The following is a 19,435-nucleotide window of genomic DNA, read 5'->3' on the forward strand; positions in this document are numbered from 1 at the left end:
AAAAGGTGCTTTTCAAAAGCCTTGACACAAAATTTCCAAGAAATTTCAACTCCTTGCTGCTTGAATGGTCATGAGATTAACATTGCACAGCCTGAGATATGTTTATGGTTCTCTTGTAAAAGACAGCATTGCTTCAGTTCTGTTGAAATTAGCTATTTAAATTTTAAAGGGTTATTGTTTGCTTCTCCTTATAAAGTTGTGCCTTTTTACATAATCGGTTTCTGTGGGTTTGTGTTTTTTCCTGATGAGTTAGCTTTTCTAGAACCAGGTCATGTAAATGATTGATACAGCAGGACCTGCTTTTCATTTGGGCTGCACTGAGGTTCATCAGAAGTTAAGACCTTAGAAACAGTTATGTCTTGAATCTTGGATGATTTATATTATATATTGCCATGTGGATAGGAATAGGAGATGTTCTGTGATAAGATGGGTGTTTGCTAACACCTGCAAGTTTTGTGGTACCCTTCTGTTGAATTTCCTGTAAGATCTTTCCAAATATTTGCAGTGTGGCATATTCACTGAGCTAGAATAAGCAACCAGCCAGGCTGGCTGATGGTTCAAGCAATGCAAGCAAGTCAGAAGCAGGAAGGGATATTAGGCTATGCCAGACATATCTAGCTGCTCAGTAAGCAGAGAGAAATTTGTTTAAGAAACCTAAACTGTTAGAAATAAATAGCAAACAGTTCTGGGAAATGTACATCCCACATGCACACTTGAAACCCTGCAATCCCAAGCTCTTTTGATAGAGCTAAAAAAAATCATGGCTTGAGGAGTTCCCCCTGAAATCTCCCTGCCAGTTTCCATCTCCCACTGCTCCCCCAGCAGTTATAGGAGTAAGATCAGCAATAGGAAGAGCTTGCTGACAATGGCCAGAACCTTGTAAGTATCAACCTTATGGTCTGGACAGTCATGGAGTATGATTATGGTGCTATTTCCTGCTGGGCTTTTTGAAATGTGTAGTTTCTCCTGCCTCCCAGAACAGAACATTTAAGGCATAGGAAATTACAAGTCCTGTGCATCCTGGCTGGAAATGATGCTCTAGAGCAGGGACAGGGAACCTGTGGCTCTCGCATCAGCAGTAGAGAACCATTAGTCAGTACATAAGACTTGTAGTCCATCAACATCTGGAGGGCCACAGTTTCCCCAGCTCTGCTCCAGGGCATGTTTTAGACTACCTGGCTTTGTTGTTGACAGTGTTCACTGCCATTCACCCTCATTTCAAAAAAGAACATTGCTTGGGAAAAGGGAAATGACAGATTCTAGAAGCAAACTCAGTTTGAACTAGGTCTGAACTTCAGGGAAAGACTGGTTTTGGCTCCTGTTGGATTTCTCTCAATTCTGAATGTCCTCCATTGTCAAATGGTTGTACTTTTAGAGAGAATGGAACATTGGAAGAATGAGTATAAAAGAAAGATGTTGATAGCATAGGATGGAAAAAAGCCAAAGTAAAGCTCATTCTAGTATATGATTGGGGTCCTCTCTCCTGCACTGTCTAGCATAAACAGAGGACTTAGGAGAATGGTATCTTCTCTCCATTGTGTGGGGTATGGAGAACAGTGAAAGTCTCTTCTGCTTCTTACAAAGGACTCCTGCTTATTCCCTGCTTGAAGATTACAGTGAATATGTGTCCTATGGTAGGGATTTCTGTGGGTGCTGAATGTGTTGCTCACCAAAAGACTAGGAGAGGGAAAGAATGTATCCCTGGCAAACTTGCAAGTGGAGTTGTGGATTCCTGGCTGAAGTTCATAGATGAATAGAAAACTACTATCCAATCCTTGCCTCCATACCTCCAGCATTGAGAGAATACTGCAGTCACACCCAGACATCCCATTTCCTAGTGCTCTAGGATTACGATTAAGGATAAGGTTTAAGAACGCTCGGCAGCTAAAGCTCTGACCACCTTAATTAGCAGCCTTTCATATTCTGCTCTTTGATTACATTGTTAAATCTCCAAAGGACATTAAGTTGGTATTTAAGTCCACCTAGATTCTAAAATGGCTTCTTTTTCTTTTTCAACTTTCCACATAGGACCTGATAAGGAGAGACATCCTGTACTACAAAGGACGCATTGACATGGATCGGTATGAGGTTTTGGATATCGAAGATGGAAGGGATGACGACTTCAATGTCAGCATGAAGAATGCCTTCAAGCTTCGCAACAAGGAGACAGATGAAATGCACTTGTTTTTTGCCAAGAAGCTGGAGGAAAAGCTGCGGTGGCTGAGAGCTTTTCGGGAGGAGAGAAAGATGGTGCAAGAAGATGAAAAGATAGGTGAGCCCCATAGGTCAAGTCAGCTGGTGGGCTGGGTTACTGATACTGATACCCCAGACTAGTTGCTGCAGACTAGGACCGTCTCAAGATATTTTGCTACCTGAGCTTAAAGGGTATGTTGTAAACAAAATCTGCCCTTTTCCCCTTATGGGGTATCCAAGAACCTATGTAGAGTCCTTAAGTGGGTTCCCTATCGGTAGGGGAAAATAATAGAAGTCAACCAGAGAATATTGAGAAGCAAAGCAGCCAGTAAGCCTGATCTTTATTAAATTGTTCAACAGGGTGCTCACTCACCACATGCAGGAGGGAGGAGGAACCCAGAACATTGGTGTGCAAGCTCTTATATAGATTTTGAAATTGCCCACCCCATAGCCCAAGACTACCACCCCTATCCATCATACATACATCACTGAAGGAGGCGGTCAACAGTAGAGGAGGCGGTCTACAGCAGAGATTCTGTCTGCCAGGACCTGATAATGGTCACTGATTGCATTACTTGGGCAGTCTGGCCATTCTTTTGTGAGAATGTCGTGTGCATGTGTGCATAGTGGAAACCACAGGAGTGGAGAGTGCTATTGCACTTGGGTCCTGCTTGAGGTACGTGCTTGGCCACTTTGATAACAGGACACCAAACTAGATGGACCATTGGCCTGATCCAGCAGGCTCTTCTCATGTTATTGTGTTCATTAAAAGTAAAGGGGGGGAGGTGTACCTGGGCGGAGAGAGAGGGAGATCTAGTTGTATATCTGTGAAGTGTCTGTGCATGTAGGAGTTACAAAGATGCCCAGGGGGATGCATGTGTCTCTGTGGTCTGGATGTGCATGATGAGTGCATGTCTCTTGTGTGCGCACACAAGGGAGTGTGGTGTGGTCACATTACATATCTTTATTGGTTTTTTGAAGTTCATCACAAATTCCATAGTGCGGAGGGGCACAGGAAGTTGGGAAGGGTAGAAGAGGCATTTGATGGTTTATCAAGGTATGAGTACAGGCTCCTCGTTTCCTCCTTCAACAGAATAGTAGCACTGGGAACACCCGTGTGGTGCATTAAGTCAGACAATCTAATTTCGCACACCAGCTGATTGGCAAGAACTTAAACTATATGAGGTGGAGTTGACCTTCCATTTAGAGTGTGTGTACACAACAATCAAACTAACATGACTTCACCTATAAAATATGGGGATTGTATTTTTTACCATGATGAAGAGAATGCTTGTTCTGACCTTTATGTCACATTCACTTTCCTCCAACACCCTCTTTAGGTTTTGAAATTTCTGAAAATCAGAAACGGCAGGCAGCAATGACAGTAAGGAAAGTCAGTAAACAGAAAGGTAAATTACCTGTGCACGGTCTCTTTGGTGGGGGGGAGGCAGGGGGGAAGAATCCATCTTGGTTAATGTAATCCCACCAAATTATCATTCTTTGAGCCAATACATGAACCAAAATGCAGATATTCTTTGAAATTTACACTTCTCTGGATTTTGCAATACAGTTTCCCAAACAAACGTACACACAAAAATCATATATTTGAGGAAAGTGTGTGCATAAATGTGTATGTTGTGCAAATATAGGGACAACTGCATTATAATAGGAGAAATGCCCTGCAAAAATGTGTATATTTACAAAAATGTGCATGAAAATGAGAAAGTTTTTTATGAGAACTTTGTAAAAAAACTGCAAACTGATAGAGAAATGCGGTGAACTGAAGAACAGAAAACTGAAAAACTGAAAACAGCAGATTCTTCCATCCTTTAAGTGGGGCAGTCATCCTCATTATTTTTATGCCATCTTCCCATAATTAAACCATACTCCAGGTGGCCTGGAGAACTTTTGAACAAAGCACACATACTCCTTCAGCTTCTTGAACAAAGTACAGTCATACCTCGGCTCCCGAACACCTTGGGAGTTGAACGTTCCGGCTCCTGAACGATTGAGAACTGAAGTGAGTGTTCCGGTTTTCAAATATTCTTTTGGAAGCCAAACATCCAATGGGGCTTCCGTGGCTTCCAATTGGCTGCAGGAGCTTCCTGCAGCCAATCAAAAGCCGTGCTTTGGAAGTTGAACGTTTCGGAAGTCGAATAGACTTCCAGAATGAATTCTGTTTGACTTCCGAGGTATGTCTGTACACTGAAATGAAAGAAGCTTGCAGAAATAGATTTCCTCTTCTCAGTTATATCAGGAAAAGTTCCTAGCAGGTTATGAACATAGCCTTGATTATGCTTAATGAAACTCAAGTCAACCCAAGACTCTGTATGAACATTTCCAATTAAATTTCCAGTTAAATTGCTTTAGACCTTCATCTGAACAAAAACAGCATACTTAATTGTGTTTAGTTTTTTTTAACATAACAATTGCTTTCTCATTTTCTCTGTCTCTCTATGGATCCTCTGAAAAATTGAGGTATAATGTTAGTCCAAGCTGCTTTCAACATAAAATTAATTAGTTTCTGTTTCTCTAGTTGATCAGGCTGTGCCTTCCTTGTGCAGTGTGAATGTCTTCTGCAATACTGGGAATTCCTTATATAATTAGACATCTTTGGTCTTCCTGCTTTGGAGAAACAAATGGAGTGAAAACCCAATTGTGCTCTCTCTCTGTATGTGTCTTTTAAACCAAAGACATTAACCTGGAGATTACAATTAGAAGGATTTCTGTACAAACAAACAACAGTTACGTAGCATGCATGTGCCTAGTCTGTGAAAGCTTGTGCCGCCATGAAAGTTATTAGTCTTTAAGATGCCACACAAACATTTTAACTGTGTCAATAAGCTGCTTTGAAGGCTCTTGCAGAAAGGCAGTGTATTCATTTCTCAAATAAAGCTCATAATAAAACAAACTCCCAAAGTGTTGTAAGCTGGCACTCAAAGTAAGGAGGTATGCTTTGCCTCTGATGTACTAGCTCATCACCTGCAAGGAGGTTTAAGATAATGGTGGGGGTAGGGGGAGTTAAAATAACACATGCCTGCAGTCTGATACTATCCAGAAATCTACCACCTCATTCTGTATAATTTGTAGATAGTGGCTCCTGAAGACTAGTTAAAATTTCTGCAGCACTTGATTATAACATCCCATCCAGCAAGGCGTTTTTTTCTTGTGGATTCTTCCAGTAATTGTCTCTTACATGGAGAAGGGACCTCTGACCCTCTAGATGTTGTTGGACTATGATTCCCAATAATCACCCCTGATTCAATATGCTGTCTCGTAATGCTGTCTGGGGCTGGTGGGACAACATCTGGAGAGCCACAGGTTCCCAGTTTCTGGTCTGTTGCATCCTTTAAAACATATAAAATACAACAATATATTTCTCTGTTGCAGTTCTTTCCTTTGTTCCCTGTGTTTGGGGAATAGACCCTCTTTTTTGTCAGTGATAGAATTCCTAAGGCAGTGGGGAAGGAGCAAAAAGAAGTGTTTAAGGGAATGAAACATAAACACATGAGCCAATCTAACAGAGGTGAACTTGACAATAAACTGCCACTTACTTCATGAATGGGCATGCTACATATCCCGAGAGTATTCAACAGGAGATGAGGAGTAGACTCATTAAATGGAAGTGTGTAGGTAACCACTTTCTGCAAAATGACAGGGAGGAGACGCGAATAGAACAATAGCAAGGAGAAAAACCTACAGAATGCATTTGATCCAAATGTGCACAACAAAAGCCCAGTGACTTCTCTTTGATGGGGAAATCAAGATTTGCAGTGCAGAAGCTGCAGGAGTATGTGTGCTTAGCTCTTCAAACACAATGCAGTTGTGTATACAGAGGCTATTCTAAATTATCTCTAAAACCCCTACACTATTGGGACCATACTCCTGGCATGTGTGGACAAGTACATCAGTAAAACATTGAAGAAAGCATCTTGGTGCAGTCATGCATAGTCATGCATGCACCCCAATTTCCTGAGTGGCGTGCTTTCAGGGCTCCCAATGCTTACTCAGGCTTTTGGTTTCATTTAAAGGACATCGCTTGACACTTAACTGGTGTTTTGTGATATGTGGTACACACACGTGCGCGCGCGCGCGCGCACACACACACACACACACAGAGGTTGAGCATATTTGGAGAGTCCACAGCTTTACATATGTTGCAAATTTCTCAATAAGAACCCCTTTTGTGCAGCCCAACTCAGCTATGAGATGCTTTTCTTTCTCGTTCTTTCAGCCTGAGCCAAAAATTCAAGAGCCACAGCAATGTAGTAGACCACCTAGAGTGCTTGATTTAGACCTGGGAGACTAGGGTTCCAGTCCCCACTGAGCCATGAAGCTCACTGGGTGTCCTTGGGCCAGTCACTCACTTTAAACTTAATGTAGCTCTTTGAGTTGTGAGGGTAAAGGGAGAGGAGGGAGGACTCCTGTATACCAGCTTTAGCTTCTTCAAGGAAAAGTGGAATATAAAGAAAATAAAAACAGCACTTCCTCTAAGCCCACTTCGATAATCATGGAATTGAATCATAGAATCACAAGGGTCAACTAGTGCTACCCTGTGCAAAGCAGATGTCACCTGGTTATTTCCTTAGCCAGAACTTGCTGCAAAAATGGGATCTGACAGGCTTAACTTGTTGAACCAGTATAGACCTCTTTAGCACACTATTAATTTTTCTTTACTTTACAACAACAACAAACTAAATGATCTTGGAAGAGGGGATCCCAGAGAGATCATTCAGACCATCCCTCACCTGTCTCCTTACAAAATGCTCATGTCAGGCTTGCTTCTGGGCACATGCTAGTTTCTGCAGAAGCGTGGGGGAGGAACAACAACAGAACAGAGAGCCAACCTTTGCTAACCACACTGTTTGTCCTTGAGTGCATGGTTTTGTTTCCCCTGCAAGGGAGGATAAAATCTGGATTGGGATCGCAGTGGGGAGCCAGAGGACTAAAGGACCCCTACCTGCTACACCAGGTTTCTGATACACTTGGAGGGGAAATGCTGGCTGTTTCTGAAACAGAAATTCATGCAGTCCAGGGTGAATGAAGTGATTAATGTTGTGTAGTTTGGCCCAGAAAGCTGTGGGAAGCAATAAAGAGCAGCAAAAAAGCCTGCATAATGCTCTTCAGGCATTCTCTTTGCCATGCAGTTGCCTTTATACGAAGGAGAGTGGGGTGCACTGCCAAGCCCCACCTCCATTGGTGTGGCCTCCTCCAATGATTTTGCAAGGAGCCTATAGGAGGCTTCCTGCTTCATAATGTTGCCCTCCCTCTCACAGTGGGCTGAAAAGCAGAAAGCGATGTGCCAGAAAGGTTTGGATTTGGTAGCACACAAATGCATGCACACACCATGTGATAACAATTGCAGAAGCAAACAGAGGAGGGCTCACCTAGGATTCCTAATTCATCAGTTCCACTGCAGAATCGATTTCTGAATCCCTGGATTCAGAACTCTGTAATCCAGGGGGAAATTTGCATGGTGAGAACTCCAGGTGCCTCTTTAGTTAAAAGATTTCAGGGCTTTGTGGTGGATTAAGACCCCTCCAGAAATGATATCATGACAATGAGTTTGGGATTTGCAGTTTCAGATTGAGAAAACCCAGCCATATTAAACTACTTAAGGCAACTCTAAACTAATTCTATACTTTCCCTAAGTCTGCTAAGCTTAGAGTAAAGTGCACAAGGGGAAGATTGGAGGCATTTCTTACCCAAACAGAATATTACATTCAGTGATCAGGAACAAAATTCCAGATTTAGAGTCAAAGACACAACAGGAGACCTGTGATTGTGACTTCCCTTGGTTTGGTTCATTTTAAAGCATCCACTCAAGGAGGTGTCCATTTTATTTTATCAGAGCATCAATGCTGGAAGTGGGAGGGGGATGTTCCTCTTTTCTCCCCCCATTTCAACCCTCTCCTCCCATACAACCTTTAATTGGTGGGGGTGGAGAGACCTTTCTACAGACATCATACAATTTCGTATTGAAGGAATGGGTTTGGGAAACCCATTCCTTCAGTATTTTTTGCATTAGATTACAGTCAGGGTCAAATCATAATGTGTTTAGTAGGGGTTAAATGCTGACATGTGGTACAATCCTAAACAGAAGTAAATCTAAGTGTGTCCAATGGTGTTTAGGATTGCTGCCTTAACTGAGCTTTATCTGACCACATTGTCAGACTGGTAAAGTATTATTATTGTTTTCCCCACATGTAGGATGATTATTGCTTTTTTCTGCCTGAGAGGAAATTGAATTTTATGCAAGGGCCAGTCTGTACAGGTTCTGGGTATTTGCATCCTTGTTCTCAACTCCTTTGTCATCTACCATGACTCTGCTGCTAGTCCAAAGGAATTTACAATATTTGCAGGCAGGTCATTGTCTATCTTGTGGCTGCCACTCATAGTTATAAGCACCTGACACTCAGTTTAGGATGATGGGCTTGGATGTATACAAACCACCCTGTTCCAGTGGTTTGCAATGCCTTACACTGTACTAATTTAAAATGCCTTGCATTGCTTCAGGAAAATGCTCAGGCTTTGATGGAAAAAGCATCCCAGGAGTGTAGTAATGGTTCTGACTAAGCACATAGTTAGACTAACGAAAACACTTCTGGCTGTGTAGACATGTAAGGTGGAAACAGCTTCCTAAATATGTGAGCTTAAGACTGCTTAGGGTTATTTGTAAGTCAACATCAGCACCTTGAATTGAGCATGGAGGGCAACAGGGATCCAGTGCAGATGGACCCTAGAGCAGGGGTAGCCAACCTGCTGCACTCTAGATGATGTGGTTTCCACCTCCCATTCACCCCAGACAGCATGGTCAATGGCTAGGGATGGTGGGAGTTGCATAGAACATTGGTGTATGGCTACCCATGCTGTAGTACATTGATGTGGGCAACACAATTCCTTTCTGCAGGGGCAATCTGGGAATGCTTTTTTTACGCTAGGGGAATGACCTAGAGTCAAAAACAAACATTCCCAGATTGCCAAACTTCAATAAAGCCTAGGCACTTTTATGAATCTATTTCTTCCCTCCAGAGTTTCAGGTAGGAATCTTTCCCAGATCACTCCAAAATGTCTCAAAAAATGAAGCATAATGCCCTCTGGCATATGTTTCTGGATGTAAACTCTAAATAATATTCTCACCAGCTTCCCACCTGAATGTATTCATCCATATCTCGTGGTAGTTCATTGCCCAGCTGCTCCCATGCTAGGACTGCCCCCTTCTGGCTTTTTTTCTAATCTGCTCTGATCCAGTGTAGTACAGCACAGGCTTCAAAAGGTTTGCTGTTCAATTTTTGAGACATTTTGGACATGCTCATAAGTATACAGAGCTCTGAGAATCAATTAGATGTTGGTCTTTGTTGGTTTTATTGGAGTAATTAAAATTAAAAGGGAAATCTGTAATGTTAAAGTATTCAGAGAGCATAGGACAGTATTCTTACCCTATGCTATATTAAGTCTAGAAATAATAATAATAATAATAATAATAATAATAATAATAATACAACCAAACAGTGCAATTCTTTGCAAACCCCAGTGAAGCAGAATATTGCAATGACATATTTATGCTGTGCTCAGTCAGATCAAATTTCCCCATGCCCAGTATTCCACCTGTATCAGTCGCCAGTAAAAAGCAGGATGAAGATAACTGTCATTTGCAGATTGCTTCACATCTATCAGTTAGATGTGTTAAGGTTTCCTCTGTTAGCTATCATGACTAATAGCTAATGACCAAGTACTCGGCGAGAAAGGATATCCTACTTTTTTGAACAGAGCTGATTCAGAAAATGATTCATTCTTCCTACCCCTTAAAATATGGTTCAGTTTGGCATTTATCAGAGAGCTGTATCTTACCCTCAAATGCATTTATTAGTAAGTGAGTAAGTTAATGCATTTATTATGCATCTTTTCAATGTTGATTTGCATGGGTATTTTTCTTCGTCTTTGTTTATTAATTAGCTGAGCTACTTCTCTGCCTCTTTTCTGTATGCTCTCAACCACCATTAATATTGGGAGTGGGGTAGCTCAGTGTTTGAGCACATGCTTTGCATGGAAACGATTCAGGTTCAGTCCTTGACATTTCCAGGTAGAGGGTTGAGGGGAACCCTGCCTGAAACCCTGTACATTGGGCACTGTACATTGGGCTAGCCAAAATGGTGCTCTTCAGATGCTGTTCTATCCATGAGCCCCATCCAGCATGGCTAATGGTCAAGGGTGTTGGGTGTTTTAGTCCAGCAACATGGAAGGCACTATGTTGGCTAATCCTGGTAGCCAAGCTACCCTCACATGCAGCTTCCTATATTCCTAGCTAAACAGGAACCATTAAGAAGTAAGAGACAAGGTTGCTTTTTCCTGTGTGGCCTTGCCCTGGATTCTGCTTCTTGAGGGGTATTCATACATTACATTCAGCTAGAGTACAATCTGTGTACCTGTGTTCACAAACAGTTGAGCTCTATATTGATATAGTCATTCACATGTAACATTCCACAAGTGAACCTGTGTATCCAAGAGTTGAGCTGCACAAATAACAAGTGCACAGTCTTTCATACAAACACTTGTAGATGTGTAGAATCACAGAGGGGGAAGGAAACCTGAGGGTCTTCTAGTCCAACCCCCTGCAATGGAGGAATCTCAACTAAAGCAACCATAAGAGATGGCCATCCAACCATCGCTTAAAAACCTCCAGTGAAGGAGAGTCCATCACTGGACATCAGCCCTCCAAGGGTGTCCATTCCACTGTTAAACAGCTCTTATTATCAGAAAGTTCTTCCTGATGTTTAGTTGGAATCTCCTTTCTTGTAACTTGAATCCATTGGTTCTGGCCCTACTCTTCAGAGCAGGAGAAAACAAGCTTGCTCCTTCTTCCATGTGACAGCCCTTTGAAGAGACAGCTTGAAGCTTTGTAATGTGTAAATAAGCCTTTGTGCTAGAATGTGATGTAATATTGGGAACTGGGATGAAAATATGTTCGTATCTTTAGCCAGTACATTCTGATGGGCATTTCTTTCTTCCTACTCCATCCCACCCCATATTCTTTTCCCTCCACCATTCATACAGGTGTTGGCTACTCTCGATCAGTTCCTCCAGCTTACCCACCACCCCAGGATCCACTAAATCAGGGACAATACATGGTGACCGATGGCATAGCCCAACCCCAGGTCTATGAATTCAACGAACCCAAACGCAGCCAGTCACCATTCTGGCAAAACTTCAGCAGGTTAACGCCATTCAAAAAATAATATATAGAGTGAGATGGAGAATTTTAAAATAAATTTTAAAAAATGCTTAAAAATATTTTAAAAATATATATTTATAGATGGACCTTTTTTTGGAGAAGCACTGTTGCAACTTAAAAAAACCATATAGATATATATAGATATATATAGATATATATATAGATATATGTATATATACAGACATGCATATATACATATACATACATATATATGTATATATATTTGAAGGACCAAAAACCTTTTTGTTGTTGTTGTTTTGGGGAGGCAGTCTCTGCTACTATATTCTAAGTAGCACCAAGTACTTCTGATCATGTAACCTGCTTTATTTTGGCACCATTGGAACCATTGTTGTTACTGTTGTTCTTTTCTTATATATATAATTTGTTTTGTTGTCTCAGAATCGTCTCCCGGGATGATTTCTTGTTCATTGTGCATTTCCTCCATTGACATGTTCCATCCAGCGCCACACTGGTGTATATTTCCTTTGGGGTTTTATTTATAGATTACCTTCTCTTAGAAGGGGGTTGGGTGCATGGTGAGAAAAGAAAAGAAAAGAAGTGTCTGTTCCTACATCTCATTCCCACAGCCCACCATGGATGCAACCTGTTCCTGTCTGAGCACCATTGAGAAAGGAATGAGAGGCCTCATTTGCTTCAATGGGATGTGCTCAGATGGTGTGCTGGGGCGATTGTACCACACACATTGAATGCTGACTTAAAACAAGACAACAAACTGCATTTTATCTCCCCACATTCCTCTGTTCTGAGTCCATGCTCCATTGTGCACTGTATAATATGCTGCTCAGTACTTCTGTTGCTTTTTAATGTTGGGTAGAGGGATGCTGGACATGAGACCCTTCTGCTCCGCAAACTCCCAGGTAAATGGAGGTTGGAAAGCAGAAGCGCCTGTTGGACTGTGTCCCAGGTGTGCAGGATGGTAAGAGGGCATCTAACTCTTTATTATGCAAATAATTATGTCAGTTTAGCTGATGTTGTTGCATTTTTTTAATTGCACTCCCCCCTTCCCTTCTTCTTACTCTGTGGTTTGAGCATAACTTCATCTTTTTTTAACCCCCCTAGTAATATCCTTAGGGTTGTTCCCATTTTGGTTATATATTTTATTGCAAACAAGTTTCCCCTTTGATTTTACCATTTTCTGTTTTATTTTTTATCTGAAAGATCTGCCAGTTACAGTGCCCTGTGCTCTATTTATACAACCTACAGACTCAAAACAATTTGCAGAAAAGAGTTTGTGGGTCCATATCCCATTTCCAAGGTTAGAACCAAATGGCTCTTAGGACCTCCCCACCCTCCCACTCCCAGAACTGGCCACTTTCCCCATCAAGGAGACCTATTGATTCTGCCATATGTAGTGTGGCTTTTATACACCATTGGTTAATGTTTAGAGATGCATTGTTCCCAGTGAAGACAAACTATTATACAGACCTTTGTGTCTGACCTGTTTCATTTGTCCCTAGTTGTAGCTTTAGGTCTCTAACTACCATGCACAGCATTAGCCAGTAATAATGAGCTATTAGCTGTAGGATCATTGCCTTAGTAATCAGAAGCATTTCCCCCATTATTAAGGTATCAAATCCATGGAAGGAGCTTAGTGCTGCATATATGAACAGACCTGCAATGCTTATTTGGACCGAGGAATGTGCTGAGCCTGACAAAGCTAATAGCTTGGTGATGATTCTCATATAGGTTATAGCAGTTGTTCAGCAAACAGGCATCACTGTCAGTATCCAACCTCTTTCTGCCTTTCTGTCTTCCTACTCTCTTCTTTTTTTTCCTCTCTCTCTCTCTCTTCTCCCCTTTCTCTATTAAAAAATGCATTTTTTCAAAGCCATCTTGTAAATTTCACTTTGGAGTTCCTAGATAGGCGCTGGTCTCATCTCACTAGAAGAACAATCCTCAGTGGCGATCAGAGCTATATGGCAGAGGTACCACCACATCCAAACCCTGGGTGGCTCATGTCAACCAGGGTGCAAAGGGTTTGGGTGTGTGGCGGGGGGCGGTGGTTTTGCCAAGCTTTTCGGCCTGGCAGATCCCAACATTTTAACTTCCCCACTCCCACTGAAAGCAATTAGTCACACCAACTCCAGGCTGGTGTAGCTGAGGGCTCCCAATCAGAGAAGCTTTGGATCCAGCTGATCCACAGCCTGCTCTGCTCCACCCCAGTTTCAGGTCCCTATGCTTGCTACCAGCAGGAGGAACACTGCTTTTTTTAGGTTCCCACCCACTTAGCAGGTGCATTGGATGCCTCCACCATGGTAGGGCCACCTGCCTCCCAAGTGAAGTTGGTAGGGAGACACCTCGATAATGTGATTGTTCTCAAAGGCTTCAGGCCTAAACACACTTACTAAGGAATAAGCCCCAATGAAGTGGAACAAAGCTGAAATTTCTCAGCAGGCATGATACCTGAGATTCCTTTTGTTTTCCTCAGTGCTTCCTGAAAGAAAGAAAAAAGGATGCTACTTTGTGAAATTTCCTTCAGATATTCTCCATTTTATTCTTTTATTTAGCTACTTATTTTGTGTTGCAGTAGCCAGTTCGTACTTACAGTGCCCAAATAACATGAGGCCCGGGGCATTGCGGAGGATACAGGATGGAGGCTGAGCTGCCAACACAGTTGGTTTTTGCTGCCGTTTGCAACAAAAGAAACCCCTTAGGGCAGAAATAGAAAGAAGCTGAGCTGCTGCCACCACTGATAATGGTGAACCCTACCTCTGAGAAACTGTTGAAGAATTTCTAACCCTTGAGAAGCTTGATGAAATTGTCTCTCACAAATAGGGTCGAGATTTCAGTGGACAGCTCTGCATTGAACAAATACGTATAGGAGTGAAGTGTGCACCCCACATTTAGTTGCAAAGACATAGAAGTAGCTCACCTAAGATACCAAGGCTAAACAATAACAGAGTGTTGCATTATCTAAAGCAGCTTTCCTCCATAGCCTGGTCCTCCCAGGTGTTTTGAACTACCCATCATCCCTGACCATTGGCTGTGCAGGCTAAAGCTGATGGGAATTGGGAGTCCAGCAACATCTGGAAGGCACCAGGTTGCGGAAGGCTGCACTGAAAGAAGCATCCCTGTGCCTAGGAATAACCAGCAAGCTAAAATGGTTGGCCTGACATCTTCCACTGTGTTGTGAGTTTCTCCCCTTCGCTGATTGCCATTTGCACAGGAATGGAAGCCCACAAAGTGGTGACACCACACAGTTTAGCTTCCTATATGTCACCAGGGCAGGTGGGAGGAAGAAAAGGAGAAGCTAGGTGGTAGGTGCTCTGGATGCCAAGCCTATTACCTTCATAATGCTTAGCTTGCAAAGAAAGGATGAGCTTGGCTAAAAAGGCTAAATTTGGAGTAGGTGTACTTTTCTTTTTTAAAAAGATTCCTTTGAAAACAGACAGTAAAATGGCCCAACCTCCTTTGCTTTGTTGCCTGTTCACTGTTGGGGTTTTTTTTGGTCACAGTATTCTCTTTCTTTCCTAGGCAAATCTGGCCAGCCTTTAAATAGGGAAGATTCATTAGCTTTGCTCATAAAGCTGATGCTAGTGGGAGTTGTAGCTCAAAACATCTGGAGTTTCATATTTTACCCAGTGAACAAACAAACAGATTTTTAGAATAAAAAATTTAGAATAACAGCCCTTGAGTGCATTATTAGGTTGAAAGAAGCCTCTTTCAGGTGCATCCATAGGATGTTTTGTTAACACTAACACGTGTCACTGTAACATGTGTCTCAACTCTTGCTGGTCCTCATCCCACAAACCCACAACATATGACAACAGCCAGTTCAATGTGCACAACACTGTTTGTGCCATGATGTTTGATATGGGCTTCTTCAGCTGCACCCCATAATTTTTAATCTTCTCTTGGGCTACTAAACCAGGAGTAGAGGATGCTCCTGGTCTGAGTAGTGATCCTGGTCTGAAGGGCTACAGCAAGTTCCAAGAAAAGAAATGAACTGGCAAGATAAGTGGTTGAACTTATCTCATGCCTTAAACACAAAGGCAGCCTAAGCATTTTCTCCCAACTTCATCTTATACAGTTAAATTTAACCACCTAATTCCAGGCAAACTGTTGCAGAGGAGCACTGCACTGTGTGTGTGAAACAGTCCCATCTGCATTCATTTCCAGGGAGAGGCGGCTCTTCATGCACAGAACTGCTTATGCAGCAACTCCCTGGGTGCTGGCTTTGGATCAGTCTTCCCAACTGACCTTAGTGTGTCCAGATTTTCAGTGCAGAGTGACCAATAAAGGGAAGAGTCAGTGACAAAGTTTTGTATCAACAAAGAGCATATTTTTATTGCGGGGTGGGGGGTGGGGCTCTCTTTTTTAACTTTGCATGTTAGTGGGTAACAGAGCAGGTTTTAATATAGACTCTCATTTGTTTAATACCTTGGTTTTCCTAGCTAGGCAGATGTTTAGGAATTGAACCAGGGTTATGAAACTGGAGGTAGAATTTCTTGCAGTTTGTGAATGGCTAGCGAGAAAGAGAGAGAGAGAGAGAGAGAGAGAGAGAGAGAGAGAGAGAGAGAGAGAGAGAGAAAGAAATTAGGGGCAAGTTGTCAACATGATGAAAGTTTTACTTATTCCTTTGCCTTTTTAATTGCATAAGAGGTGGGAGTAACAAGCACATTAGTTAAGCCTGTTCATTTACTGTTTTGTGCCCCAGAGAGCGAAAATGAAACATCCATTATTTTTATGAGAAGATGCTTCCTAACTATTCAGCGCTAGGAAAAAAAAAGAAACCAACATCGTCACACCATTATTTGCATCATAAATCAAGATTCGCTTGGTCTGACAAGAGCCACTTGTTGGACTCCCAGCATCTTTCTTAAAGTGGAAAAAATAATACCCAAAGGGGAAGAGCTTTGCCGACTCAGTGCCAAAGCAGAGCAGATGCTGGCATTTGTTCCCAACAGAGGGAGTGCGTTTGCCCCGGCTAGTGGCATTCAAGAACTCTCCTCCTTTCCATGTGTTGCCAAGGTGCTACGAGGAACGAAGCATTGCTGCCATGAAGAACCAGCCGTGGGTGCCAGTGTTACTACCTACTACATGTTCTTGAAGGGGAGGGCTGGTGTCAGGTTGGGCTGTCTTGTTATTCTCGAATGCTTACATCTGCTCAGATTTGGGGAGGGAGAATGTCGGAGGAGTATCAGAGATTGAGCATGTTACATAGACTTCAACTTTCCATTGCCAGAAGAAGAGGAAGCTGTGGTATTACAAGGTATACATCAAGGACGGTTGTAATGCGCTTACTGTACACAGGATCTCTCTGGCATATATAGATATATTTGGGGAGGGGGGCATTTCCCCACGCCTCTTTCCCTAGACCACTGATTACATTACCCCTTTGACTTTGCAAATACAAAGGATTTATCTTCAAGATTATTGGCTCCCTAACCTTCTTTTAAAATTTAAGGGAGGGGAGGCAAGGCAAAGGTGCATCTAACAGTTGTAAATAGACAATAAATAGAGGGGGAAAACAACAACATATATTTGAAATTTGTTTCAGTTTTGGATGGACGCTAGCCATCCTTTGCAATGTTATTGATAGTACACCGTGGTGCTTTTGGGTTTCTGGTTCCGTTCTCTTTATGCTCAGTCATCTTTTTTAATTGCAGCTACATTTCAGGGAACATGTATATTTAGTAGCTATTGTAAGTTCTGCATGGCATCACCAAGCTTATTTTTCCTTGAGAAGATTAAGAATGAGCCTGTCGGAGCTTAATGGCATGAAGGCTGGAGAGAGGCTCTTGCCAGAGAATGCAAGTGAGGTTGGAAGAAGATTGAAAATCCAAGTTTGGGGCCGAATGCTGAGGTTTTTGTGTGTGTGTTGTGGGGGAGGCTTTAATGGTCTGAAGGAGCAGATAAACGGAGGATTTGGGTAACCCAGCTAATTCTCACTTGCCAGTTCTATTATTTTGTTTCTATTGGATTGTTTGACTTTGTCAAACAAATGTCAGAATTGTGTGTATTAAAAAAAAAAAAGCAAGCAAACAGTGTTTTAAAAAAAAGTGTTGTAAAAGACACTGAGCCTTATGAAAAATATTTATGGAGTTAAATAAAAAGAAGTAAAAAAAGACATCTCTGGGCATTTCTTTTCTATTAAAAAAAGAAACACGGTTTCTCTCTACACATATCAGATTTATGCTTTGTTTTCAAAGTGGTGTCTCTGGGACCCACATGATGAGTCATTGCAGAAGAAGAAGAAGAAGAAGAAGAAGAAGAAGAAGAAGAAGAAGAAGAAGAAGAAGAAAGCAGTGCTCTGTGCCAAGGTACATTTCCTGCAGTTTGCAGCAGGTATTAACCCAACACAACACCCAGTTCTTCACTCCTTGACTGCACATTCGCTGAAGTGATAACTTAATAGCTGGAAGTTGTACCAAGTTTTGGACAAGGCATCCATTCAGGACTAAGGCAAAGCCACAGGCCAGGTTTCTTAAGTTTTCCTAAGGGTCAAAATTCTCCTCCCACTCCAAGGTTAGGTGTCAGCAGATGCATTTGCACTGCCTTGATGCTCTCTGGTGCTCTTTTTGCCTGGGCAGCTGTTTCTCTCCAGCTCCTCCTCTTTTGACTTCACTGTCCCTGCTATCACCGATCTGGTGACCCAAATGTTTGTTTGCTTGCTTGCTTGCTTTTCTTGATAGCATCATTAGAAAACATGTGGCCTGAGGTGTAAAAACCACAAGTAAATAAATAAATGCAATGACAAAGCAGGCAACATTAGTTAATTATTAAAAAGCTCTGACTAGCCTAAAGCATTCTGTATCTTGGTGTGAGTAAAGCCTAATTCTGTCTTCTTCCAACTGGATGTTGGTAGTAGATAATTCAGCTGCTCTGCAGCACTGGTGTGACCAGAGACCAGTTTACACATTCGGTTTCCAGCAGTCACAGAAACCACTGCAAAAAAAGGGAGGAGCACAAACCTTTGATGAGGTTTGATACCTCCAGACTTGGTGGTTTATGCTTCTGAATGTCAGACATTTTGGTACCTAGGTTGGTAAAGTGTAGCAGAGCACTCCTCCATCTCTCTGTCATCGTCCCCCCCACACACTGAGGGCTCATCCACACTTACCTCCCCCCACCCCCTGCTTTCTAGGCACAGGTCCTCACTTTAAAGATCAATGACTGAGTGTTGTTGTTTTTTAAATTTTCCCCAATGCTTTCCCCAGAAAAGCCCACTCTTCAACACTGAATCATAACAAATGCAATTTGGGTTTTTTGCATATTGACATTTGCTCTGATTCAGCGGTAAAAAAAAGCAGGTTTTCGTGAGGAAAGGGCTGGAGGAAAAGAAAACCCACTCACACGTGGAACTTTAAAGCGCAGGCGTGTGCCTAGAAATGCATGACAAAAGGAAGTCTGGATGAGCCCTGAAACCTGCTTAGTTTCAGCAGAGTTAATGCATTGTGTGCCCTCAAGTCCATGCTACTTGGCACTCTTGCTTCATAGGACATGCTTTTCACCTATGTTCCCGATGCCACCCAGAGACCATCACATGGAAGCACAATTGACCCATCATCCAGTCTGTAAGGCTGCCAAATTTAATGTGGAGCAGAGTGACTAATTATCAAAGCACATATATGCCTTTCTGATTACAAAGTTATGGAACACTTCTCCTACAAATTATTGTCTGCTGTCTTTCTGGACCAAGCGAAGATCCATCACTCCACTTTATGCTTTCACACAATAGCTACCCTGGTGCCTTGGGAATTTCACAAGCAAGATACAATGCTCTCTCTCCAGTATCTGGTAACCTGAGAAAACCTGCTTCTAAACATGGAAGTTCTGCTGTGTCTTGACAGCTCATGTAGGGATCATACTGTTATTAGGTACATTTATATTTTGTTATAATGTACTTTTAGTTCATCAGATTACCTCATTTGTTCTTACAAAAGCTATGTGGGTCACTCCCTCTCCACTAATGTGGAACCAAGCAGAGAATAAAGCTTGCCAGTGGTTAAGAACTGAGGCCATGTGCAGTGGGATTGGAACCCAGTT

At 42.2% G+C, this 19,435-nt stretch overlaps 1 protein-coding gene across 10 annotated transcripts in view; it reads left to right on the plus strand.

Moving 5' to 3' along the window:
• The window catches only part of ARHGEF9 (Cdc42 guanine nucleotide exchange factor 9), a 282,117-nt gene extending 265,298 nt beyond the window's left edge, over positions 1-16,819 (plus strand). For 9 of the 10 annotated variants that reach the window (XM_081846906.1, XM_081846904.1, XM_081846912.1 and 6 more), the window contains 4 exons: positions 2,029-2,272; positions 3,534-3,602; positions 11,248-11,437; positions 16,104-16,819. In XM_081846906.1, coding sequence (XP_081703032.1) covers positions 2,029-2,272; positions 3,534-3,602; positions 11,248-11,429 — 495 coding nt within the window. In that variant the 3' untranslated portion in view covers positions 11,430-11,437; positions 16,104-16,819. The remainder of the gene's footprint in view (positions 1-2,028; positions 2,273-3,533; positions 3,603-11,247; positions 11,438-16,103) is intronic. The other variant, XM_081846907.1, reaches the window with a different exon arrangement.
• Positions 16,820-19,435: the final 2,616 nt, after the last annotated feature.

Source organism: Podarcis erhardii (assembly GCF_964252035.2).
Source record: "Podarcis erhardii genome assembly, chromosome: Z".
Lineage (NCBI taxonomy): Eukaryota > Metazoa > Chordata > Lepidosauria > Squamata > Lacertidae > Podarcis > Podarcis erhardii.